This window comes from Photinus pyralis, unplaced genomic scaffold (genome assembly GCF_008802855.1).
Source record: "Photinus pyralis isolate 1611_PpyrPB1 unplaced genomic scaffold, Ppyr1.3 Ppyr1.4_LG6, whole genome shotgun sequence".
NCBI classification, from domain to species: Eukaryota; Metazoa; Arthropoda; class Insecta; order Coleoptera; family Lampyridae; genus Photinus; species Photinus pyralis.
In genome coordinates this window covers 258,907-286,487 of record NW_022170663.1, presented here as the reverse complement: position 1 = coordinate 286,487, position 27,581 = coordinate 258,907, and the positions used below count along the sequence as shown (strand labels likewise).

At 36.8% G+C, this 27,581-nt stretch overlaps 2 protein-coding genes across 6 annotated transcripts; both read left to right on the top strand.

Annotated features, from left to right (window-relative positions):
* The first annotated feature begins 3,542 nt into the window (after nt 1–3,542).
* LOC116173444 lies at nt 3,543–7,417 on the top strand. Its single transcript, XM_031490933.1, has 3 exons — nt 3,543–4,171; nt 5,792–5,883; nt 6,962–7,417. Exons 1-3 carry the CDS (start codon nt 3,931–3,933, stop codon nt 7,415–7,417), a joined length of 789 nt encoding a protein of 262 aa, XP_031346793.1. The 5' UTR covers nt 3,543–3,930.
* Nucleotides 7,418–19,051: 11,634 nt separating this feature from the next.
* On the top strand, nt 19,052–26,514 carry LOC116174916 (farnesyl pyrophosphate synthase-like). Of its 5 annotated transcripts, none has more exons than XM_031492944.1 (6): nt 19,192–19,319; nt 23,088–23,210; nt 23,269–23,418; nt 24,159–24,438; nt 24,488–24,937; nt 24,990–26,514. In XM_031492944.1, the coding sequence occupies exons 3-6, from the start codon at nt 23,279–23,281 to the stop codon at nt 25,335–25,337; spliced, it is 1,218 nt and encodes a 405-aa protein (XP_031348804.1). In that variant the 5' UTR covers nt 19,192–19,319; nt 23,088–23,210; nt 23,269–23,278; the 3' UTR covers nt 25,338–26,514. The 5 variants fall into 5 exon arrangements, with proteins under 5 accessions (XP_031348807.1, XP_031348804.1, XP_031348805.1 ...); XM_031492945.1 differs by lacking the exon at nt 19,192–19,319 and adding an exon at nt 21,878–22,333; XM_031492946.1 differs by lacking the exon at nt 19,192–19,319 and adding an exon at nt 22,602–22,649.
* The last annotated feature ends 1,067 nt before the right edge of the window (nt 26,515–27,581 follow it).

Below are 27,581 nucleotides of genomic sequence, written 5' to 3'. Positions count from 1 at the left end.
GTTCCCCTAACAATATTTTTGACAGATTCCATACTAAAACCCCACTCAAATTAGTAGCTCATTACAGATGTTCTCTGAATACCAAAAGTGAGAATGAGCAGGATTCGCACTAACTTGAGTTAGAAATTAGAAATGAGTGACTAACTAGTTGAGTGTGAGTTTGAAATTAGGAAGGACTCTGAATTCGGCTCTAGGAGAAGTGCAAACCGCATCACTCTCAAATCTCGTATAAGCGCATTATCTATCTAGCTAGTCTCAAAATGGTATGGCACTTATATGGAAAATATCTCAGAAGTAATAAGGTACGAGAATAGGGGAACAAATTGGGTGGATTGAGATATCAATGGGCTGGATACGGTCTACACAGTAGCATTCATACCTTCGACAAGACAACCTTCGAAGCGATAAGCACGGCGCCATTATGTAGGGGTGCCAAAGCATATATAGCTTATAACGGAAAAAGCTTATATAGACTCTTCTGGAAGTCTCCGAGCGATTGGCAGACTCTGGGGTCCATCTCCAAACACTTCTCTGTGGCTGTACGTTGCATTGACGTATTTATTTAAGCGTATGATTTGTGAAGGAGTAATTGTCTGGTGACCTAGAACCAGACTTGCAACCGCCAATGCACTTTTCCTAGGTGCCCCGAGGGCAGCCTTACAACTGCGAACAAAGAAATAGTTGGAATGGAATTATAAGCCTTAGCTACATTATATGAAAATGATCTATTGACGTTTGATGGTCAGGAAGTGTTAATAGGCCTCTGTGTCTAAGGTTTCAATAAATTATGAAGACTGCTTCGATAACGTAACCGTTCAGCTAAATATGGCGGTATTTGGGTAGTGATGACTTTATGGTCCAGCACTGCAACATGCAGGCCTCTTCGAAGGTTCATGTTGAGCCAGCGGAGCTTAGCTTAAGCGTAGCTTAAAATCCATGGCAACGATTATTGAGACAATGGTTGCCATGGATTTTAAGCTATACGCTTAAGCTAAGCGTCGCTTAAATTTGTCGGTGCAAACGGCCATCAGTATTAGAGTCTGTCACATAAGTTTTTGTCTGTATGGATAACAAGTTCCTGCTAGAATACAACTTCCTCAACGTGGAATACGCTTTACGTATATAGGAATTAATATGCCCTTTAAAGCTTAAATCGGAGTCTAGTAACAGCCCTAGATTCTTGGCTTCATTCACAAGAGGAAGAAGTGTACCATTCATACAAATTTTAATGTGGTATTTTGAACGAGTCTTTGCTAGCTGGCGACCAAATAACATTACACTGATTTGGATGGATTAATACTCAGATTATGTGCCGATGCAGTTTCAGATAAGGTATTCAAGTCTGCATTAATTTGATTTACGGCTGTATTAGTTTGATTTTTTGTAAAAGAGCAATAAATCTGAGTATCGTCAGCATATGGGTGGACTTTGCAATAACGTAATCCATTACAAATGCTGCTGGAATAGATAGGTACTATAAAGTAGGGAACCCAGAATACACCCTTGAGGAACGCCACGCAAAAATACGTTCCACATTAGAGGTTTTGTTGTTGACAACAACGCGTTGTTGTCTATCTGACAAATAAGAATTAATCAGCTGGCTTGCCGACGCTTCGCAGCATCCCAACTTGATATATCAATTTTCAAAGCAACGGAAGGCACAGGTACGGGCCTCTCCTTAAAAGAACTGAACTTCCAAATCACCCAACCACTAGGCAAATTCTCAACCGTATTTCAAACGGAATTGGTAGGAATAATCTTCAGTGCTTGTAAAATTCTCGGTGAAAATAATGACAACAACAAAATAAGGATATTCAGTGATAGACGAGCTGCCTTTCAAGCACTTGGCAACTGAAAAATCACCTGAATGGTGGTGTTTAATGTCACCATGTACTAGGGCAAGTATCATCCAGTAGGCCCCTTGAACTCGTGTTTGTCAAAGGGCATGATGGAGTGAAAGGTACTGAAAAAGCTGACAAACTAACCAGAATTGCCTCAAAGCAACCGTTTTGTGACCTAGATCCGACTCTCCCATTTACATACTGGAACCAGATCATCATAGGACCAATTTGCGGATTGGCGCGATTTTGTAGCGGGTTATCAACCTGCGTTTACTCTTAGACCACTGTAAATTAAACGAGCACATCATGCAACACATTGGCTTGAGCGTGACACTCTCCTGTGGAGGATGCTATACAGGCAAGTAGACGGCTCAACATATTCTTTGTAAGTGGCCCGCACTCGTCCAAATGTGGGAATCCATGTGGACGAGACATATCTATTGGTGAAGTCTCCCCATTAATCATCTAACGAGAAAGAAAACATCGATAAATATAGCATGCTACTGCTTTTAAAATTAAAACGCCCTGTATCTGCACAAGAGTTGTGCACAATTTATACTTGTTTAAACTTAGTACAAAGTTATTTTATAATAAGGTAAAGAAAAATGCATGGGTAGTTGGTTTCCAAATTTCCCGATTTTACTCTTATATCGCTGTCGATATGTCATTCGCCATGAAAAATTTCAGAACAAATCCTGTTGCTTTGTGGATCGGAGTACAAATCCACGTTCTAGATCGATCCATGGATATTGGATCTGAGTCTAGATCCTTTTTAGATGACGATCTTGTATCTGGATATAGATTAGGTATATTACAATCGATCTTTCACTCGTAGATCCAAAGATCAATTTTAATTTATATATAAATGTTTTTTTGCGATATTTAACATTGGCGGAGTAAATACTGGATTACATAGCTGAAGAAATGAGACCCCATCCCTGTTGAAAAGCCAGCCTTTGTTCGATTAGTAGAAGGACTATCCGGGAAAAAACCTTGCGACCCGAAAACTCTAAAGGTGCGTATACATCTGCCGAACCGAGCATGTAATGTAACGTGTAAGGCTACGGCTACATTAGCGACGTTTCAGAGCAGATCAGAGCAGATCCGACCAGATCAGACCAGATAAGTGGCTACAGTTGTCCCTTCAGACAGCGACAGACAAGTTTTCACCAGACACATACGTGTACGTTCCGACGGTCTGTATGAATCAAACGTGTTTGATATTTTCTCAGACTACGACCGTAAATTGACTTGTGAGACAATGGATAAATCACTTTTAATCGACCTCATCAGAGGAAATCCACCTCTTTGGGATCAACGGGATAAAAGATAGAGATATGAAAAGTCTTTTATCAAAAGACACTGGAGAAAAAATGGGCGTTTCAGGTACAGGCCCGTAGCCAGAATAAAGTAGCAGGGGTGGCGGGTATTTTTCTAGGTGGGACTAAGAAGTTTTTGATAAAGACATCCCCTGTAATTTTTGTAAAAGAACCGTAATTTCCAGTGGGGGCAAGACCCCTTGGAGCCTGTTCAGGTATGTTAAAGGGTAAATTATTTATTTAGTTACATTTCATTATTAAGCGCCAGAGCAAAGCGATGCAAGCTTTATAGGGGAGTTCTCTGTCTCTGGCCCTGCCAAACGCTTGAACCTATTCGGTTTCAATGGCCTTAGTTAGCAAACGCCATTTAGCACATAAAATACCAAAAATTCATTGTGAACTTCTTCGACCTTACCAAATAATAATAACCACGTGTTTACTCGTTGGGTGGGTATCTACATATCCGCTACAAATGGAGCCACTACATCGGACGTGCTGATCTGATCTGACCTTGTCTGGTCTGGTCTGGTCTGATCGGGTCTGATCTGATCTGAACCGCTGACAATGGAGCCTTAGACTAATGCAACAAATTCGGACAATTGGGACGGCGCCGCGAGCACGAAGCGAACAGGTTCGCAGTGTGCTCGCTCGCTCCGTCAAAAGTCGGTTTTTGTGACGAGCACAAAGGGATTCGCGTGCTCGATTGGGACGTGTTTTTAGTTTAACCTTCCTGTTCTTGACGTGCTCGCGAGCATTTAGTCTTGTTTAAAATGGCGCAGTGGTCAGATGAAAGTTCATTGTTATTGATAGAGATTTATAAAAATTATGAAGTGCTGTGGAATCCAAGGAATGAAAACTATTATAACAAAAATTTAAAAGTGGATGCCTGGAAAGAAATAGCGGCCGCAGTTGAACAGCCGGAAGAAGCATGTAAAGCAAAAATCATTAGTTTACTTGCTTCATACAGAAGGGAGAAGGCCAGAGAAAAAAAATCGAAAGGGACAGGATCAGGTAAGATACATTATGAAATAAACAAGATAAATGCAGAGATGCTGAAAAACCTAGGGGCGCGAGGGACAGAAATGCTAACAAAAATCTTCAACAAGGCATGGACTACGGGAAAAGTACCAGAAGACTGGAAGTTGGGAATAATAATACCGTTATTCAAGAAGGGCGACAGTAGAGACTGCAGTAATTATAGGGGCATTACAATACTAAGTGTGGTATCAAAGGTATATGAACACATAATGGAGGCAAGACTAAGAATCCAAATAGAAGAGCAGCTGGCAGACACTCAGAGTGGCTTCAGGAAAGGAAGGAGCGTACAGGATCATATCTTCAGCATCAAACAAATGATAGAGAAAAGCAAAATGCAAAATTCTGAAATTTACATGGCCTTTCTGGACCTTGAAAAAGCATTCGATAGAGTACCGCGAAGCGTAATATGGAAAAGTCTAACGCAAAGGAAGGTGAGTGCAAAGTTAATAGAAGGAATAAAGGGGTTATACGAAAATAACAAAAGTTATGTGAGGAAGAATAATAGACAATCGACAACATTTGAAATAAGCGAAGGTTTAAGGCAAGGAGGGGTCCTGAGCCCAATACTGTTTCTACTAATAATGGACCATATCATCAAAGCAACAGCAACCAGAACCAAAAAGGTGCATATCGGTACCAACAAGCTAATACCCGTGAACGTGTCAGAATGTGCCTTTGCGGACGACGTAATGATTTGTGCAGCAAAGGAGAAGGACCTGCAAGATAACCTACGGATATGGGAAGAAGAATTAACAAAGAGAAACATGATAATAAACACGAATAAAACAAAAGTAATGGTGATAAGTAAGGAGAACAAGAACATTAACATAGTAATAAATCAAAACAAGATAGAACAAGTCGAAGCATTCAAGTATTTAGGGGTATTGATAGACAGAGAGGGAAATATGGAAATGGAAATTAACGAGAGAATTGGTAAGGCAACAAGATTATACCACAGCCTAAACACGGCGTTTATAGGCAGAAAGGAAATTAGTACAAAAACAAAAATGACAGTATACAAAACGGTATTTAGACCAATCCTAACATACGGAAGTGAGAGCTGGGTGCTGACGAATACTATGAAAAGGCCACCGACATGAAATACTTAAGAAGAGTTAAAGGAATCACCAGAATGGACAGAATAAGAAATGAGGCGGTGCGAGAAGAACTGGAAATTGAGTCAATTATTGACATGACAGAGAAACAAAAACTGAAGTGGTTTGGGCATATATGCAGAATGGACAACGACAGACAAGTTAAAAGGATATGGGAATCAGGCGTGCAAAAGAAAAGAACAAGAGGACGACCCAAAAAAACGTGGAACGATGAAGTGGCCGCAATACTGAAAAGAAAAGGAAGAACGTGGGCAGAAGCGAGAAAACTGGCAAGAGATAAGAAACAATGGACAAAATTTGTACACGAAATTGAAATGTAAATTAAAATTATGTACCTTACACCTTAGGGTAAAAGGTTTCTTTGATTATATATATATATAAACAAATTCTAGTAGTCCAATATTCAGTTCGAAAAATGTACATTATTTTACTACAAAATAAAAACAAAACTAAACATAATTATAATATCTATTTGTAGGTGTGGATAACGTATACAATAGTCGATGGTTCGCTTACGAAGCTTTACGATTCTTGGAAGACAGAGATAAGCCAAGAAAAAGTATGGACACGGTGAGTACCTACAGTTATTAAACCATGATTTAAGCGTATGCATTTTGCCATGGAACAGCCCCCTCATTCACGCAATAATCGGCAATTTCATCTCTTATCTTCTGAACATAAGCATGAGATCGTCGGGGAATATTTTGAAAGGGTTGCATTGATGTCATAGCTTCATCATTCCTCCAGGACCCCATGGTAACTACCCCATCTTCTTCGTAATCAATAGAACAACGTGGTGTATACAGATTTGGCGAATTGTTTCTTAAGTAATTGTGCAAAAGGACAGTAGTCATCACGACCACTTCGGGTTCCACAAGCATAGGTTTTCGTAAAACCCTAAATACTGCGCTTAATATACCAAACGCATTCTCAACAATTCGCCGAGCTCTGCTTAAGCGATAGTTAAAGATACGTTTAGTACTTCCTTTGGCATGGTCCCCCGGATATGGTTTCATAATGTGTTCATTTAATGCAAATGCACTATCAGCAGCGAAATAATACGGTACTTTCGTTTCACGTCCAGGAAGCTGGTCAGGTGGAGGCAATCCTAAAGTACCGTTTGTCATCATATTATATAATTTTGTGTTTTTGAAAACACCTCCGTCTGAAATCCTTCCTTGACATCCGATGTCCGTAAAAATAAAGTTATAATTTCCATCAACCACTGCCAATAGTACTATACTAAATTGAGACTTATAATTAAAGTAATCGCTGCCAGAATTAATTGGAGCTTTGAGGAGAATATGCTTCCCATCAAGAGCACCTAAACAATGAGGCATGTTCCATACTTCTTCAAACACGTTACTTGCCTCTTTCCAAGCTTCAGGTGTAGTAGGTACCTGAAAGTAGAACGATTCATATGCCGTCATTTGATTTCGATTTTAGTATAGTAAAGTAAAACTAATTACTTCGCAGGTTATGTGCTAAATAATTTTATTTGGAGCTGGTAGAACCAGCTAATTTAGTTGCACGTCATGGAATAACATTCAGTACAATTATATTGCGTTATTTCTTTCAAAATGCATTAAAAGTGTAATCAGTGTAATTAATTGAAAACCCCTATACTTATTTGATACCATTCCTTTAGGAATCGCAACAAGAAGAACGTGGTAGTGGCAAAGAGGATGAATTACAAACCGAATCGGAGATCGAAGTCGAAAAAACTCCAACCAGTGCCCCAAAACGGAGAATAAAAACATCTCGCGAAGAACATTCTTCGCTGATGGTTGATGCAGTGGCTGTCTTAAAAACTGCAGCTTCTAAGCTAACTTCATCTTGTCCAGAAAATGACGAAGTCAAAGCTTTTTTAAGTTTTGTAATGGCAAAAATGAATTCCTATTCATTCGAAACGAGGAAAGGAGTTGAACATTCTATTCTTGATACAATTATGAAGGCTGATAGAGGATTTTACGAATTTCCTGCGCACATGAGGCAGTATGGGCAGCAACGCAGTCATATCATTCAACTGCATCAACAAGTGCCAACGAAAGCTTACAGTCGTCTTCTCACTCGCAGTATCAACCATCCACCTACACAGAGTTAGTAGTTGTTCCGCCACAAGTAACACCTCAATTCCCAAACATATCTTTAACAGAAAGGCTCGCTTCCCGACAAGCAATGTCCTCTCCTTCGTCACTCCTCTCCAATTATACACCATCCCCTCAACATTCAGATCGCGATGATTTTAATGATTATGTTTAAAAGTACGCACGCTATTTTTGTTTATACATTTTTCAGTTGTTCTTTTCAATAATATTACTAAATAAAGTTTGTTTTTACCTTAATATATTCCTTTAGTTCATGTACAAGTGCTCTACATACTTCTGAAACAATTCGCCCAATAGATTGTTTTGATATTCTAAATAGAAATTGGAGGCTTGTATACGAATCTCCGGTCGCTAGGTATCGTAAAGTTACTGCTAACCTAAAAATACAATTTGCTCGATCACATCTTCCAAAATATGTATACTAGTACTTATTAACTTTATTTATGTACTTAAATCGACCACTTACCTATCTTGAACAGAGATAGGGCTACGAAAATGTGTTTCCTGCTTGGCGATATTTGGACCTATTTTTTGTAAAAGGTTTTCAAAATCACTTGGTGTCATCCTAGTGAAGTTTTTGTATTGTCCGCTAATGTGCTGAATCTTCATATCAAGCAGTAATTCAGATCCTGTTCGTTTTTTGAATAATTCGGTTTTCCACCATCGTCTGTCTCGTCTTGTTTTTCTTTTACGCATCTCTTCCATAATAATAACTATGGATCCGCTTGCTAACAACAATGCTATCGCTTCTTCATTGGAGGACATGGCACAATAAATAAACAATTTCTGCACAACCACTGAAAAACAATTCGCCTGCAATGGTCAAGTTTGAATGGAGCGACCTACGAATATGTTCGCGCTCGTACTGTTTAAATCAAACGAGCATTACATTACACGTTACATTACATGCTCGGTTCGGCAGATGTATACGCACCTAAAACATAAATTGGAAGAACGAAATTCCGCAGTAGTTGATAATGTAAGGGAAGAATTAAATAAAGCCAAATACGTCTGTACAACAGCAGATGTTTGGAGTAGTGATAACAAAAGTTATCTTGGTATGACTGCCCATTATATTATATTGACCATAGTACTTTCGAACGTAAATCTTTTGTATTGAGATTCATAAAATTTCAGGGACCGTAACAGACAATGCAATTTTAGTAAAGCGTCGTATTTACCTCCTTTTTGAGTATTGACCAATACAAAAGCAATGAACTGACAGGGCTACATAATCAAAATGACGTAGATGTTGAACCATTACCAGACTTTGATATTGACGCCTCGTACGTGCTTTTGCCGCAACATTTTAAATGTTACTCATATATACCCTTAGTCTTATTACTGTGGATGCGCTAGCTGCCGTAGAAAATGCGAAACACTTGGTATAGATATTTTACAAAACGAAAAATCGTGTCATTTAGGAACTGTTTTACAAACACTTTTTAAAATTAAAGCATTACTGGAAACTATGACAAATTTAAAATTCTATTTAAGATTACAGGAATGTTTACTAAATGACCGTTTAAGACGTTTGTAATATAATGAACATAAAAAATGTTGCTAGTCGATCATACTTTTTGGCCACAATTTCAAACCCAAAATTTAAATTAAAATGGTTGGATATTACTCCTTTTAAAAATGAGGTAGATTTCTGCAAAAATGGATTAAATAGTGCAATAGAAGAGCTAAGAACGCCAGAAGATGAACGTGAAATCGAAAGACACGCAAATTCTGGGGATGAAATTTCTTCTGATGACGATTTGTTTGATTTTTTTAAAAATAAGTAGTACCCACACAGAAATCGCAACTGCTGTACAGTGCAATGAATATTTTAAAGATTCAGATAATACATATTATCAATTAAATAAGTACCTACCCCGCTGTAAAATAATGTTTTTTAAATATAATTGTGTGCTGTCCTCTTTCTGCACCCATAGAAAGCATATTTAGTGTAGGCGGACAAATTCTAACTTCTCATAGAAATAGATTAAGCGATGAAATGTTTGAAACGCTATTGATTTTAAAAGAGAACAAAACGAGAACACATGTTCAGACTTAAGAATGCATTAAAGTAAATTTGACTTTTAGGCATGTATATAGTTAATTGTAATTATAACTAGTGTTAAATAATAATAATAATAATAATAATAACTTTTATTATGTTTAAGTAACCGAAAAAAGTTACATACAATCGTCAAAATAAAAAATAATTACACAAAAATCTAAACCGAGATCTAAACTAATACATAAATTTAAATTTTTTCGGCGAATTTGAAATTAAAATATTCATTTTGGGAATAGAACGCCTTTGACAACAAAAATTGTTTAATGTTGTTGCTAAAAACCTTTTCATTAAGCAACTTAATAGTATCGGGTAGATGATTATAAAATTTTATTGCAATATATTCTGCACCTTTTTTCGATATACTTAATCTTAAAAGGGGTAAACGATAATCCTCCTTGCTACGTGTATCGTGAGCATGAATCTGATGTTGTTGCCTATACTTAGCGAGATTTGCCTTAGCATAACACAAGCAGGTAAAAATAAACAGACAAGGCAATGTAAGGATCTTTAAATCTATAAATGCCTGTCTGCAATCATCTCTATAGCCCAGACTTGAAATTACTCTTAGTGCCTTGCGCTGAAGTCTAAAAAGATCTCCACTGGAAGAAGAGCTTCCCCATACTATAATACCATAGGTCAATAAAGAATGGCACAAAGCGAAGTAAGCGCGTCTTAAGACATTTGCTGAGACATTATCTGCTAATCGACGTAGGACAAATAAGTTACAGCTAAATTTTGCTTGAACATGTTCAACATGCATACTAAAACTCAATTTGCTGTCAATACAGAGTCCCAGGAACTTGACATAGCGTGGTGTTAAAAGATTATGTGTTCTCAGGGAGAGAATTAAGTGTTGTGTTTTTGAAATATTGATTTTTAATTCATTTGCAATGCACCACTTATTTGCAAGATCCACTAAATACTCGGATTCACCGTTTAATTGCTGAACAGATTTACCCTGTTTAAAAAGAGTGATGTCGTCTGCATACAAAATGCAGTCATTATATAATGAAACATAAGCGGGGAAGTCATTCACATAAATTAGAAATAATAGGGGCCCAAGAATACTTCCTTGAGGAACCCCTCTTTGAATGGGTAATTTGTGTGACAGCGCATTATTAAAACGTACACACTGCGATCGACCAGACAAGTAAGAATTAATGAGCGACACACTTATTTTATCAAAATTATATACATGTTTTAATTTATTAAGAAGAATTTTGTGCGAGACGCAATCAAAAGCGGAAGATAAGTCCAGAAAGGTGGCTACGAGGTAATCGGAATTTTCAAAACATTCTAAGGTTTTATTCATAAAGGTCAAGATCGCATCAGTGGTGCTTCTTCCAGTTCTAAAACCGAATTGATTATAGTAGAAAATATTATTGTTTTCGAAATGAGTTACTATTTGTTTAAATATAGCCTTTTCAAATATTTTCGAAAATACAGGTAAGATAGATACTGGTCTATAGTTAACAACGTCATTAACATCTCCTTTTTTATGAATCGGCACTACAGCTGCTATTTTTAATAAATCCGGGAACACCCCTGCCTCAAAGGAGTAATTTATAAGTTTCACAAGTGGTAGGGTGTACAAACTCACGTTAGACTTGATAAGATCAGCACTTAACCCAAAGATATCTTTTGAATTACTGTTTTTTATAGAAGTTATGAGATTTCTTACTTCACTAGGAGATACTAAATTAAAACTAAACCTTAGATCTGCAGGAACCTTAGCCGAACAAATAGCAATAGGATCTACATTGTTACAAGGGATATCTTTTACAATATTTACAGAGTGGTTTTCAAAATGCACATTAAAATCATTAGCAGATAAACTAGAGCAGACACGTTTTTGTGAATACCTGTGGAAATTTACAATATTCCACATTGTTCCAATCGGATTAGATGATGTTTTAATTGCATCGTTATTGGCCGCGATTTTTGCATTCTTGATTGCTTTTTTATACGCAGAGTACAATCTACGTTTTACAACTAATAAGTTTATTGTACCATATTTACGATGTAACTCGTGAATCAATTGGTAGTTATTCCTCATGGTTCGAAGTTCGCCGGTAAACCATTTAACACAAGTGTTACTTTTAGTTTTTGTAAGATTTACTGTTTTTTCAGGAAATGCGATTTTAAAAGCATCATAAACATTGTTAAAAAATAAATCGAATTTCGTGTTTATGTCTAGTTTCGTATCATTCAAATAATTAAAAGTACAGTTGGTTAGCATATTAAACAGTGCGAGGCGCCCTTTACTGGTAATAGGCCGAAATTGTAGACATCGCGAACTAAGTGACACTGCTTCAGGTAAAACTGTGATGCTTTGGCCCAAATGATCAGATAAGTTAGTGTCTATGGTACTAGTAATGAAATTGTCAATAGAAAAATTGATAAATATATTATCAATGCAGTTGTGTTTTCTTGTGGCACCTTGAATAGTCTTCACGTAACCAAAAGAAGAGAGTAGATTGCATAGTTTAGTTGCCTGAGCATTGCAAGTGTTAAAATAAACATTAAAATCACCACAAAGAATTACATCCTTAAAATCACTTAACTGTACTAAAACACCTTCCAGATTTTCTAAAAACTTACTAAAGTCACCAGAAGGTGATCTGTAGACTACTGTGACCACGAGATTATAGTCTCTGCACAAAACAGCAGTTACTTCACAATGCACTTCTATTGCCATGTTATTAACTTCGACAACTGGATCGCACGTAAGTGATTTTGTTAAAATCAAAACACCACCATGGATTTTAAGTGATCTACTAAATGCAGACGACATTTTCCAGTCACCAAGACTTAACCCGTTTGTTAATTCACGTCCTGATAGCCAATGTTCACTGATGCCAACTATTTGAATGTCATTATCTTGCAGAAACGCTTCCAACAAATTAAACTTGTTGCGCAAACACTGAATATTTAAGTGAAGCAATTTTATTCTTTTAACTTGACTTTTTGTGCACTCCAAAAAAAACGATTCACACAAACGCCCATAGGCCAAGTAGTTGGTGACAAAAGTTTCTCCTGTAGCTCGGGTGGAATTGACACCTTAAAAGAAGAATATAGATCCGGATGTTTAGATTTTAATTGCTCAATTATAACATCAGGTATCTGCTTAGTGATTAAGTGATTTTTAAGGGTATCTATGTTGGTATCCGGGTGTAATCTTGCAACATGATAATTTAACCGTTTGACAACACCTTTTAGAGAATCTCCACTGGCAGAAGAACCAGTAGTTAAAGGAGTTGCACGACGCCGTCTCTGTTTTTGAGTTTGCCATTCTTGACCATCTTCACCGGGGGAAGGATTGTCTGACGCGATATCATTATTTATATGAATAATTTTATTCAATGACTCGATTTGAACTTTATCGTTAACCTTTGACAGATTTGACGGAATTTCCGTAGTATTTTTCAAACTATCATTTCGCACTTGTTCCTTATTCGAGATGGTGTCCTTCACTTTCGATTTACTTTTAGTGACATTAGAGTAACTTCTGACGTTATTACCGGTATCTTGACTGATGTTCTTGCTACATAGTGATTCAAGAGCTGATAGAATGAACTTATTTTGCTCTTTGATAGCATGTAATTCCGCTTTTAACGGCAGAACAACTTCTTTAGTTAAATGTTGCATGGCAGAATTAACTGCTTTGGATATTAAACAATTTAATTGAAGCTCAGTTATACATACTTTAGGAGTAACATCCATGTTGACTTCCGACTTACTAGGAGCACCGTCGCAGATTTTGCACAACCACGAGTGGATTAAACCATCGCGTTGTAGTACAGTGTAACTTTCAACAGTTAGATCCACACATTCGATATGAAAAAGACCACCACAATTACCATTGCATGCAATGGAATCATCATAACGACTTATATTTTTACCGCATACGCACACCGGCATGTTACTCACACACCGACTAGGTACAACATATACAATACAATATTTAATAACATTTTCTGTACATCTAATGCATATTTATTTGAGTTTATGTTTTGCCATTTAATGGTTCAGATTGCTAATATCTAAATCTAATTATTAATATTTTAAAACTAATGTTAACAATACAAAAAAACGATATCACTATAATAATATTAAAATACTAAAAAAAATTTATTGTAATACCGAAAAATACCTACAAAAATTGCCGCACTTTCCTGACAGTATTTAGAATAATGAACACCAAAACACAAATCCACCCATGTACCTAAATCAGATTTACCTATGAAGGATCTATAAAGGATCTAGATCATTTTGGGAGGATCTTGATCTAGATCCTTTTTTACGTATGAATCTTTGACCTGGATCTAGATTCTACATCATGATTTTTAAATGTATCTGGATCTGTATCTAGATCCAGAATTAAAGGATGTTACCCAACCCTAACTAAAAAAAACATTTTCTCTTAGACACCCTTGTTATCTTAGAGAACCATAAATAATTATACATTTTTCCATGTAGAATAATTAATAATAAAAAAATATGGATTACTCCTGGCATTAAGTACGAGTATTACACGTAAATAAAAAGGCTAAATAGCTAGAGCATGCGACAGGTGAAAATGAAAAGTACTCACCCATCTGTAACAGACGATACGTTGCTCACTTGATTGCCACCTCTCAAAATGAAACCGAGGGTATTATTTATTGCAAATTTATTTATCAGGAGTATGGAATACAATTTTCTATGAAACATCGTGAAATGGAGCATAGTAATACTACTACTAGAGATAGTCGTAGGTCGTAGGTAACTATACAGACGAGATGCTTTAGTACAAGCGGATAAATACGAGGGTCATTTGATTATGTCCCACAAAACGGGATTGATAAACACTGTCCATACGATATATCATTCTATTATTAGTTCCAGTCAAAAATTGTTCAGAAAGTTTCACATTAACAATTTTCGACCAATGAAATGCGTTATCTTGGTTATCGAGGCATTCTCAGAAATGTTTTCTTGCATATGGTTAACCTAGAACGGATTATAGCGGATTTTTTGGCATACGAAGAGAATAGTGTTTTTACACCAAGACTGTGTCGGTACCTACCAAATTTAGTGTAACAAAATAATTATACAGGGTGTATCATTAATATTGCGAAAAAATTCAGGGTGAGATTCCTTGCATAAAAATAAGAATAAAAGTTCATATAAACATGTAACAAAAATGCATATCGCACATTTCACTATTTGCGTAATTCATTTTGAAAAAGAAACCTAACAACTGTCAAATCGCTGTAAAGTAACGACTTTCATATAAAAAGTCAATGGCACTCTCGATAGAATGATCCGACAAGTGATGATGCAGAGGAAACAAAAAAGTTTTATTTTCAATTGCATAATATTCAACGCCCTGTATCTCAGAAACGAGGCATTTTTGGAAACATGTTTATATGAACTTTTATTCTTAGTTTTATGCAAGGAATCTTGAATCCTGAATTTTTTCGCAATATTAATGATACACCCTGTATATTAATTGAGTTTTAACATAACATGTATGTTTAACTACGGTTGCTAAGAAAAAGAATTTTCTTGGCGGACAATTTCAATCAAATTATCAAATCTGTAATGTCATCCAAAGGCTATCTTTTAAAGATAGAACAATATGGTGCGTATGAAGTTTTCTTACCGAATACGACATCCGGTTGATTTATTCTACAAATTTTTAGGGCTTTTTGAAAAAAAAGTATCGCTTATATATTCACTTTGGCTGTTCGGTCGGTCAGTCGATCTGTCGATTGGTCGGTGGCGAAGCTCTTCCTCTAACGGCATGTTTCCATTATTCTTCACTTGACTCAGAGGCTGCAGAGATTCGGCCCTGTGATATATCAGAAACGTCAAACGTTATTTTGCGTTATTTAGTATGGGCAAGTTTTTTACAGATAAAAATAACATACAGTGGTCTTACCTAACACACTGTGATGAGTGCTACCCACGGACTAACCAAAAAAACAAAATTACAAAGTATAAACAAGTTGTAAATCAGCATACTATGCATGATGAAAGCGCATTTTTGGTAATAATACAGATTAGTATTTTATTGGCAAAGTATAAAATTATCGATCTCATGAGTAATCTAACTCATAATAGACTAGAACCTGGATATCTACACTATAGCAGAAATCTTTTAGTGAAAATTGGAAGTCTCTAGCTATTGTAATTGCTGAGATCTCAGCCGGACAGCCAGCCAGTCAGCCAGACAGCCACGATAACGAATATAATAGCGTAGGTATTTTTTTCAAAAATGCACTAAATAACCAAAACCATTGTGTGCGATTCGAACATACTACATTAAAAAATATGAACACACTTATACATCCCATCCTTAAACACCACAATATTATCAACATGCCTCACCCCAGTTTATACGGCATGTTAAAGATGATAGAGATATACACCTTTTAAATTTCGTTTTAGAAACATAGACTCAATAATTTTATTTCCCAAGGATACCTGCCCAAACATTGATTTTCTGCAAACATTGGGTGTGATCTTCTCGAAACAAGTGTGGATTTTCGTTATCCCAGTACCTGGAATAGTATGCCGTCACTTCACTTGCTTAAGGTTTATAATTTCCTCGATATTTTTTCTTTAATCGGTAGTTACCTATTGTTTCTTATTTGACTTCTTCCATTTCTGGCTCCGCTTCTGTGTTAATCTTTGGCTCCGATCTTAATTTACCAAGGGACCTAATGACCTTTTTAGCGCATTTTTGCAAATTTATTTGTAAAAAGTAGCTTTTAATCTCATTTTGGCTGGCTGGCTGGCTGGCTGGCTGGCAGCAAATGTGGGCGCGTAGAAGAACTCTTGTAGAAAGGCAACGGGTGTACGTGTATCTACAGGGCCGTGAAATTTGTCAACCTTAGGGACATGGCTACATGATGTGGGGTTGGCGACATCTGGGCGTCATCCTCGAGCGTAGTATACTAACGTGAAGGTTTTTCAGTTTTTTCCTATCTTCTACTACAGTTTTGGTCCGATTCTTTTGAAATTGGTGTCGTCGGAAAGATGTTGTAAACGCGCACAACTCCTGCGTGGCGGAATTTTGTTTTTTGTCATAGGGGCGAAATTAACGACCTTTTGCGAGGCGTGCGCGCGCGTCTTCGAGATGTAGTCAACTTCGGGCGCCTTTTACTTTCCGTTGCGAACTCACGCGGTTTAACGTTTCGTAAATCTCGAATCGCTGTCTCTCTTTCTCGTGTCGCCAATAGAAGTGAATTGCGAGTGAACGGGACGTCGGAAGTGGGTACCGTAAAAGAGAATGTGGTAGCCCGCGACACGATCTCACTGATGGTGGAGTCAAATCTTCAAACACGAATTGCGGGTAAACGGGACGTCGGAAGGGGGTACCGTCAAAGGGAATGTGGTAGCCCCCGACACGATCTTCCTGATGGTGGAGTCAAATCTTCAAACGCGAATTGCGGGTGAACGGAACGTCGGAAGTGGGTACCGTCAAAGGGAATGTGGTAGCCCCCGACAGGATCTTACTGATGGTGGAGTCAAATCTTTAAAAGCGAATTGCGGGTGCACGCGGAAAGTGGGAAGCGGTTAGCTACTAGCCTTCGACAAGATCTGTTATTGATGGTTGAGTCGAAAGTGGCTAATAGAATACTGATCTGCCACACAAAAATGCGCTGAAGTCCCTTCGATCTCAAACGAGGACTTTGATAATTTTTTACTTTTTTCACACGCTGTTTTGTCTTTACCTACTTCTATTCTCTTTCATTTAATATAGTCTGCAATTGTTCCTGTACTGTGTGCTCTACTTCTGTGTATAGTTTTTCGGTATCTAGTGGTTCGATTAAGTTAGCGGACATTACTTTACAAATTTTATCATTGACATTAAATAAAAATATAAGCAAAAAATTGTGTATATTTGAGTAAATACCTACCTATTGTAATTCGTTTTAGCAACTGTGGTTGAATTTTAAAGTACGGCAGATTGGGTTTGTTTACAAATGTTGTTTGACCCTGAATTTATTTGCAATTATCTTATCAAACGCGCCGCTTAGAAAATTCCACTTAATTATTTCCGTTGGTTAGAATTTAGTAAACACGATATTATTGTTAATTGCTCTTTGCACGTACCCGATATAAGTTTTTCTTTATCATTTCTGCATTTCAAGATTTATATCGAAACTAAGAGCAGGACGTGTACGCGTTTAAATACAAGAAACCTAGATGCGATCGCATAAAACGGAAACAAATTCAGTCCCCATCGTACAAAAGAAACAAGTTGTAAATCAGCATATGCATGATTAAAGCGCCTTTTTGGTCATGCAGGTCAGTATTTTACTAGCGAAGTTTAAAATTATCGATCTCACGAGTAATTTTGGCTGCGTTAAATAATTAATTTTATTTAATTTCAATTGACGGTACGTCTTCATTTTGTAAAACAAATCACAAAGTAAATAATAAGTTTTTATACTGGTAGCGCTATCTAACGGTAAAATTATAGCACCTCCGAAACCCATATTGAAATTATTTTCTTCAATTATCGATCTCACAAGTAATCTAACTCAAAATAGACTAGTGCCTGCACATCTACACTATAGCAGAAAGCTTTTAGTGAAAATTTGAAGTCTCTAGCTATTGTAGTTGTGGAGATCTAACGCGGACAGCCGGCCTGCCAGCAATAACGAATATAATAGCGTATTTTTTTCAAAAATGCGCTAAAAATACTTACACTAGTGAGGTCACTTAGTGACAAGATATTTACCGACCTGATAAAAGCACCAAATTTGGCATGAAGCTTCCTGAAAGTACCCTTTTAAAGGTCTTTTCACGGCCCACAAAACTCGAGTGAGGAAAAAGTTGTGGAAACATTCAAGTTTCTGAGATAAATGGCAAAATCTCCATTTTCAGGAGTTCAAAAATCGTTCCCACTGATCCCTCGAAGGGGCAACCCTTCGGAAATTGTTTGTTAGGGTCTCGGGAAGCTTCATGCAAAATTTGGTGCTTGTATCCGGCTGGTAAATGTAATATGTAATATAAAATGTTACATTAAGCGACCTCACTACACGGGTTTTGGCGAAGAACAAATCACAGAATGATTGATCTTTGGGACGAAGATACAAAATTGCCTCCATTCTTAATGGTACTTACTCTAATGAACGTAAGCGAGAACGGTTATAATTTCCCACATATCTCGAGGGTGGAGTATAACAGGAGGGTCCCAAGATTGGAAACTTCTCGAAGAGTCACGTCAAACTATCATTTTTGACGTTATTGAAGTATCTCCTAAATATGTTTTTTTTGTTATTATTTTGCTAGGCATTTAAAAACAGATACGCAAAAAGTTATATCTTGCGGTAGGTAATAACTTTCCATGCAAATTGGTTTGGCGTGCATGCATTTGTATAGTGGTGTCGGTGGATTGATTGTGTATCGTACAGTGCTCCCGGATTATCTAATCAGGTTTGATTGTGGGTACCTTTCAGTCCATTTAGCGAGGTATCAGTGCAATTAAATGCAAAACCAAGCAGACTGTAGCAATATTATCTTTGTGTACCATAACCACGTAGCAGGAACCCGAAACAATAAATTTGCATAGTCTACCTCTAGTTGTTCAGTTATTTTCGTCTCTCGTACCAATTTTGTGGATATATATTCTCCAATATTACTACTACTACTTATTGATATCAAGTTTGATTAATACAACCACCGTGTAATGTTATTTTAGCAATTGCATATCTAAACATGCGTTTATGTATAACAAGACTGTCTCAATTATCTACACGAGTAAACTTGAATATTTTACAAACAACGCTACGAAGCCAACAGCGCACACACTATTGGTCTTCAACTCATGGGTAAGTTAATTTTTAGGTTTCTGGATCCTGAAGTAAGTTACATATTTAAAGATGCTTCAAAATGGCCGCCATTAGATTTGATTGTTCACCAGCTTTTAAAAAGTAATTCAATTACCCAAGTCATATACCATGATATACTACCTTGGTATACCCAATATGCTGTTGCCAAAAGACGTAAACATCGGTTTTTGTTGGGGAAAAGGCTAATCCGCATAGTATGGTCCATATATGAATCCTCACTATTTCTGTTTAGAGAATCCCACAAACGTGGTATACGTATAGTAGTTGTCCATCATAAAATAAGCTGGTATGTTTTTTATACGATTTATGATGTTCGTGTTGGCCATTATAGATAAAAATGCTTACAAAGGGTAAGCGGATTGTTTGGACGAAACAATCATCTTGAGAAAATCACCCTTTAGGGATCGAACATCATGGAGGTTTTAATCTAGCTTATTGGGCAGATTTTTAAGAACAAAGTTTAGCCAAGATTTTTGGCAGCAAAATCTAAGGAGTCTATTCTCAATGTCATCTTCCATACGAATTGAGAAGGTTTTATTTTGATATCTTTTGCAGATGTGCTTTATTAATTATGCATCCTTTATAGATTAACAGCGCACTTTGATACTTACCAAGAGGCATTTTTCGATAATCGTGCTCATAATAGCCGCCAAAGAGTATTTACAGCTGCGTAGTATCGTACAGATTGAAACAACACAATTCATAATTGTGAGAGATCGGAATTCCTTTCGTGCAATTGCATTCACAATGCATGAAAGTCGCTTCTCAACGTCACATATTTTTCCAACGACACCCATAATTTTGACACCCAAATATCAAAATTCATATGGTTGTTGAAAATCCATACAATTTCACAATACAGATGATCGGAGAATGCGCTAAAAATAATGTCTCTAATTAAGGGAAGCAAGACTTTTTGAACGCATGTACCACTTAGTATTTACACTATCATCCCCTTCAAATTTTTAGGGATTGTGGTCGCACTCTACACCATATGGACTTTTTTTGCTTCGACACCTGCAATAACGATGGAACACCCTGTATGTGCAAATTAGGCAATAAATTTTTGAAGTAAGATATTCTCTCTGGTTCCCCTCGAACTTGAGGGGTGCAAGTTTTTCCAAAATTCGCTTTTAACTGCTCGAAAATGGGACTCCAATCCGCCAAATTGACTTGACAACACGATTTTCCCTAAGGATCACTAATGATTGAGATATTTTCTAAATTTAGTTAGGTACTTCAGGCAAAGAGTATTATTATAGTTACTCTTTGCTTCAGGTTTTAAAACGCTATCTATAGGCCGCCGACACAAACAAAGCAATCATTGAAAAAATTTACCTGCTCACAGGATTTTGTTTCTCATGTTAGGCTATCAACCAATTGTGTGACACCATTTTGCAGCTCCGAAAGACATGGGCTAATTTTAGGGCCCACAAAAAAAAATTGGAAATTCTTGGAATGTTTACACTCTAAACGTGTTGCGTAATGCGCCATTAATATGAACGCATCATGTTCAGGGGTAAAAGCCATTCTCGATTCTAACAAAAAACTGGGGTTATATATAATCCTTATAAAGTGTGTTCTTTTATGTAGCTCTAAAAAGAACTATTTGGTGTAAAATGCAAGGTTTGTGGTATAGAGACAAGAAAATAAAAACACACGTAAAAAAACCGACGCCAATGGATTGTAATTTGTAGTTACTGTGATTAGAAGGTGATTAGATGTATATCACTGACCTCTCTTTAAAATAGATCAGTATTCAGTGGTGATTAATGTATTGGGGAAAACCGTGACCGGAAACATTAAATTTTAAACGCGAAATTCAAACTATATGCAGTTATTTTAAATCACCCGGTATTAAGGTACTTGATGTCATGCCTTCGCGAACCTTCCCGAGGTGAGTTTAGACCACTTTATTGACCCGTTTTAGCGCATTTTTTAAGAATTAAAAAAAATGTGCTATTGTTTGCGTTTTGTCCGCCCGTCCCTCCATCCGTCCGGACCCACTTCTGCCGTTTTGAACTACTTCTAGGGGAATGGTCCTAGAGTCCTGGAATTTTTGCAGTAGGTGAAGATGTGCCAGTCGGCCATCAAATTTCGCTGTCTAAAAGGCCCCCCCCCCCCACGAATTATTTCCTGAGATGCTGTTTTTGAAAGTAAAACGTGCATAACTTTTAGATACGACAACCAATTGGTCTCAGATTTTTATACGCATGCCTTTAGTGGTTGGAACTTTGGTTAAACTTTAGAAAAAGGGGGTACAAACTATAACTTTCCCGTGCGACTCTTTTTCAAGATCAGTGAGCGACGGGGCCTGAGGGGGCAGGGGGGGAGTGGAACTAGTTATATCCTTCATGGTACTCTAATGAAAGGTCTTAACGAAAGGAAATAATTTCTACCAACCATAGCCCTCCTCCTCGACCTCTTATCGTGATCGGGTATATTCCCTTATGCCTCAAGAACGGATTGTCGGAAGAGGGTACTCACAAAGGGCGATTGAGACGTCTGCTAGAAATATATCCATTGGTGATGTCAAAACAAAAGTTATTACGTTTAAAAAATGCGCTTTATTTGCACAAGAGTTGTGCACAATTTATACAAATATTTCTTTCCTGTGCCAATTCAGCTAACAGCATTACATCAAACCACTTTTCATTGCTTTTATGTTTATGACGCTCGGCCTGAGGATGACCACAATAGATCGAAATCGATAGCCTAAGAAGACAATTAAAAAAACGTGTCAAAACAACGTTTTATTACATACTTCATTAACCCACACGTTTCACATTTAACGAGAGATGGAACACTACATCCAATGGAAAATTATAGTCCTTGAAGGATAAGCGTGCAATTAAACATATTTCTTATTCAATTTACTAAAACAATACACAGTCGTGGTTAGATTGTTTTGTTCGTTTTTTTAATGTATGCTTTCAAGATAAGTTAACAATTCATACTTCGCAAAACCATTGGAAACAGCAATTTGTTTGATGGTGCGTAATTTTTTAATTTAATGTTAATGTGAGATAGAGAATTAATTAACATTTATGGTTAAGTAAAGCATGTTTTCTTGAATATACTACCAAAGATCATACTACAGATCTTAGAATATACTTAGCTATAGTGCGCTATACAGTGAGTTTTTTTTAAATGCGAACATAGGAGTTTACATGCAATGTAATTTCCCTATGTTCGATTTTTAAAAAAACACATCAATCTATGAGGTGTGCGCGGTTCACCTTCCCAAATCGCGCAACTTGTGTGACTATGAACAGCAACTCTAATAGTCTTTATGATGAAGAGCACTCGGTAAGATTTTTTTTAAATAAGCCGTGTGAGGCCACAGCAACTTTAGGATACATTTTTCTGAAACTTACGATAACTTGACCTCACACACTATCTATTCAATACATAAATGATGAAAATAAGAAAATAAATACCGAAAACAATTACAATAAATGTTCGAAGTGTCCTCCTTGACATTCTAAGCAATAACCTAACCGATTTCGTAATTAAATTGGACGACGGTATTTTTAAAAATGTGACAGCTGTCAATTGTATCTACTACTCATTTGAACTACTCAATAGATTGATGTGTTTTTTTTAAATCGAACATAGGGAAATTACATTGCATGCAAACTCCTATGTTCGCATTTAAAAAAAATTCACTGTATATAGGTACCTATTATACTACTACCAGCATAAATGTCAACGTTAATTGACCAAACTGTAATGCACTCATTTTAGCAATTACATATCCAAACATGTGTTTTGTATAACAAGACGGTGTAAATTACTTACAAGGGTAAACTTGAATCTTTTGCAATCAACGCTACGAAACCAACAGCCATACACACTATTTCTGTTCAAGTAAGTTAATTTTAGGTTCTTCCTATTACTAGAAGTGCGTAAGTTACATGTTTAATAGGTGATTCAAAATGGGCGCCGGATTCAAATTGCTCAACAACTGGTTAAAGACATGTATACAAGGCGGTTCATATTCGTGGCCTACCATTGGGAGCTCCGCAATGATGAGAGATGAAGTGTGGGTTAAACGGGGGCAAAGTTGCCTCCTTTTGTGAGTAAAAAAACACACTTAACATTTTTGAAAAATCTTTAAAAATAACTGAGATATCACCGATAAACTGAAAAAGACAAATTTCTTTTTCATTTTCCCTAGCTTAAACGGTCGGATATGGACGGTTCCAATCTATGGGCACTTTCGGAGAATCTGAATCTGCTATGAGATTTTCTATACCACGCTAGATGCAGAAGCTACAGGTGGACGCCATATTGGATTTTTACCGAATGCCACCAGGCGGTTTTAATCAGAGATTTAGGGTTAAATTTCGTCGGAAAAAGTATCAAACTCGAATACTGACAATAATCAATTGATGTTTCGCTATCATTAGCTGGAAAGCAAGTTCTAAACCTTTATTCGATTAAATATTGACGTAGGTCCTTATTTGACTTTCAAAGCCATTCTAATTATTTCGTCGAGATATCGATCAATTCTTGCAGGTCGCGATTGTAAAAATGATTTCCCATTTTGTTGTTTAGTTTACCTGCTACACGAAGCTTCATTTTTTTTCATCTCCACTCCTCTTTATCCATAGTCGTTCTTTTCATATCCGCATCTTCGCTCATCTTCTTCCTCTCTTCCTCGTAGCCCCCACGCCTCCTTCGATCATGCTCTTCAGCAAAATATTCCCTCTTAGCACATGACCAAGCCACATTCTTTTCCTTCTCAATTTTGATGTTTATTCGTATGCTAGTAGTAAATACAAATATTCTTCTAATAAAACTCCTCTTTTGCAGTAGTTTTTCAAGCCAATTTGACTCCAAATTACACGAAACATCCATAGACGAGTGTATGCCTTGTTTTGTCGACTTAACTAAAACATTGACGACAATGCGGACGAATGAAATATCTGATGCCATGGAACGATATGCCAAAACCTTGATCTACAACGTGCCGAGAGGAAAAAAGATTCGTGTCAGGGCAACTGTTACCGCTTACAAACTCTTGGAATCTGCAGAAAGACTCACGCCAGAAAATTTACGATTGGCACATATAATAGGATGGTGCATTGAAATGGTACTTAAATATCAAAACAAATTTATGTCAAGTTCATAGTTTGTTTTAGATGAATGCCGCAATATTAATAGAAGATGACATTATGGATGCATCTTTAATGCGAAGAGGAGCGCCTTGTTGGTATTTGGTTGAAGGTATTGGTATGCGCGCTTTGACTGATGCTAGTTTGATTGAAAATTCGGTGTACGATATTTTAAAAACACATTTTTCGAACCAAAAATGTTACATACATTTAGTTGAATTATTCCGCCTTGTAATGTATTTCACTGGTCTTGGGCAAGCTTTGGATACCTTACGGCCTGCAACTAAAAATGGAAGGTGCGATCTAGATTTTTACTCCGAAGATAAATACAAAAATATTGTCAAATATAAAACTCATTACTATACCTGCGAGTTTCCGGTTAGAGTAGCTTTGTATTTAACCGGTAAACTTAATCACGAGGAGTTTAAACCCCACTTCGACGTTTTGTTTGAGATGAGCTATTTTTTTCAACTACAAGTATGATCTGATCAAGTTGTAGGTAATTCGTTTAACAATTTCCAATTTTCAGAACGATTTTTTAGATTGTTTTGGAAATTCTGGCATTACGGGAAAGGAAGGGACAGATATACAGGAAGGGAAGTGTACCTGGCTGATAATGACAGCTGTGCGCAGAGCCAACGCATCTCAAAGACGTGCTTTATCCGAAAACTATGGAAAACGAAACACGGAAAGCGTTCGCATAGTTCGCAATTTATATGAAGAGTTGATGATTCCAAAAACATACTTTGCATTGGAAGATAATGTTTCCAATTTGATATACAAACGGACACGTGAGGTTTCGAACGCTTTGCCAGACTTCCTCATATATAAAATGAAGGACATGATGTGCAAAAAAGTTTCGAATTATACTGATTAAATTATCCAGTTCCTATATCATGGCAAAGAGGTGCCGGTTCGATATGCGGTCCCCCTTATTCGAGAAGGGGAGAGATCGACGCGACACGTGGCGGAGAAATATGTAACTAACCTAAACGGGATAAATAATAAGCATTATGGCTGAATGTACGTTAAATTCGTCCTCTTTAAAAAAAAATAAGAGCAAGAATTATTGTTGTGTGCCTCAGTGTTTCACTGGATATGATACGATACATACAAAACACAATTTAACCCCGTTTACACCGCCCATTTTGTTTTGTGGTAGCGCCATCTGTTATCACTTCCCTTCTCGAATAGTATCTGATTCGATACGCGGTATGGCGACCTGCTTCAGAGCAATTGGTTCGACATACAGTCTACCTCAGAGTTATCTAGTTCACGTAGTATCTATAGTTCAATAAGCGGTTAGCGGTGAAGTATAATAATTATTTATTTATTTATAGTCATATCTCGACCGATTCAAAAAATTCAGCGTCAAGTTGGCAATGGAGGTTTAATTATGAAAATACGGCTTAATTAGACATTTGAATTTTTAACTCAATTCACAACTCGAAATAAATTAGTTCACGATAAACACTATCACCGCCAACTATAATGACGCTGAATTTTTTTAGTAGCTCTTTATAATAATAGGTAAGTAAGAGTTTAAAACTACGATCAAATTACTAATATATTGAAAACAGTAACAAACTTGTCAGCTGCATGTCTTCGTAAAAGTTTCCATACCCATTTCATTACATGATTTCTTTTGATATTTCTAAACCGGTGTTTGTGTTAGGTAGTCTGGAAATGGAGTAGACCTCATATCGAACCGGTACCGGCAAAGAATATTTAACCATGGGTACATTTAGATAATTACTATAAGTACTGCCTATTATGAGTATCATCAAATGATGGAATGATTGACTTTATAGTACGGTCTGTCTGACTGGAAGTCGAAATTGAAACCCATGGCAACTAATATCGCAATGTATAATTATTGCCATAGGATTATATGACCGTGCTGTCATTAACTTAATAGGAATAATTGGTTTAATGTGATGTGTGAGACAATTTAATTGTAACGTATGTATGTTTGATATTATTTTATGTTCATTATTATGTGATATTGTTCATGTTATTATGATTGTTACAAAATAGACACAATCTTTTATGGACGAGATTATTGAGAATGACGACAACGCTTCAGCTATCTCGGTAGACAATTACAAATGACTTCGGTAAGTGAATATACATAGCGATCAAAAATGAGTAACCGTCGCGTCGAGTCACCTTTGGAATTTTTGTTTATATGCGAAATCGAAAAGCGACTCGACAGTCACTCATTTTTGATCGCCCGATACGGGTAGATATGGAAAATAATTATTTCGGGTCTGACTTATAGTAATAAGCTAGAAAGAAACTCAATAAACATTACATGAGTGTGAAGTGAGATAGAAAACTGAACAACATAAAAGCGCTGATGGCATACATGCGTCTTTTGAGTAGTATCAATGACACGTTTAATTGATACTGTCAATGTCAACATTGGTAACGTTATGTCTCTCTTACACTCATACAAGGCTTATTGGGTTTCTTTCTAGTTTATTATAAGTCGCACCCGCAATAATTTTTTTTCCATACCTGTATATGGTTTTTAGATGTGCAACCAACAGTATTTAACTCTTTGGACGGAGAGCACCTTTGGCCTTGTGTCTCTCCAAAGTTGATCCTTCGTGCCATGGAATTTCATTTCCCATCGTTACATGTGTAATTCCACATACCGGTTGGGGTCCTATAAAATGCATCTGTCGATCTGCTCTGGCTAGTTTCATTACCCTTAATGACTGTAGGCCCACGTTATTATTTTCCGCAAGCTGATGCAGATTTCCAATGTACTACGGCACTAAACCAGAACTTCATGTTTCCTTGAGGCTTTTAATGCCGCCTGGATTTGTTCCTGTTCTCAAGATTACTCCCTATCAACGTTTGAGCGCAGATTTCCATTATCTGTTACGGAATCATCCGTATAGTAAGACGGATCCCCAACCAGTTTTGGGGTTCCATTGCGCTCTCAACCCCTGTTGGTAAAATTATACTATAAGGACTTTTGTGGAATACATTTGCTTTATTCTGTAAGGAATCATTTCTATAACGTTTATTTTAGACAGCTCATTGAGAATGGCGCAATGTCCTTCTCTAGAGAGTCCCACTGAGTTTATCTTTTGTTGAAGTGAAAGGCAAT

Coding starts and splice junctions, on each gene's coding strand:
- LOC116173444 (XM_031490933.1), top strand. CDS start 3,931: ATGGCGCAGTGGTCAGATGAAAGTTCATTGTTATTGATAGAGATTTAT. Junction 4,172..5,791: donor ATCGAAAGGGACAGGATCAG/GTAAGATACATT, acceptor ATCTATTTGTAG/GTGTGGATAACGTATACAAT. Junction 5,884..6,961: donor CAAGAAAAAGTATGGACACG/GTGAGTACCTAC, acceptor CCATTCCTTTAG/GAATCGCAACAAGAAGAACG.
- LOC116174916 (XM_031492944.1), top strand. CDS start 23,279: ATGGGCGCCGGATTCAAATTGCTCAACAACTGGTTAAAGACATGTATA. Junction 23,419..24,158: donor GGGCAAAGTTGCCTCCTTTT/GTGAGTAAAAAA, acceptor CCTCTTTTGCAG/TAGTTTTTCAAGCCAATTTG. Junction 24,938..24,989: donor GCTATTTTTTTCAACTACAA/GTATGATCTGAT, acceptor TCCAATTTTCAG/AACGATTTTTTAGATTGTTT.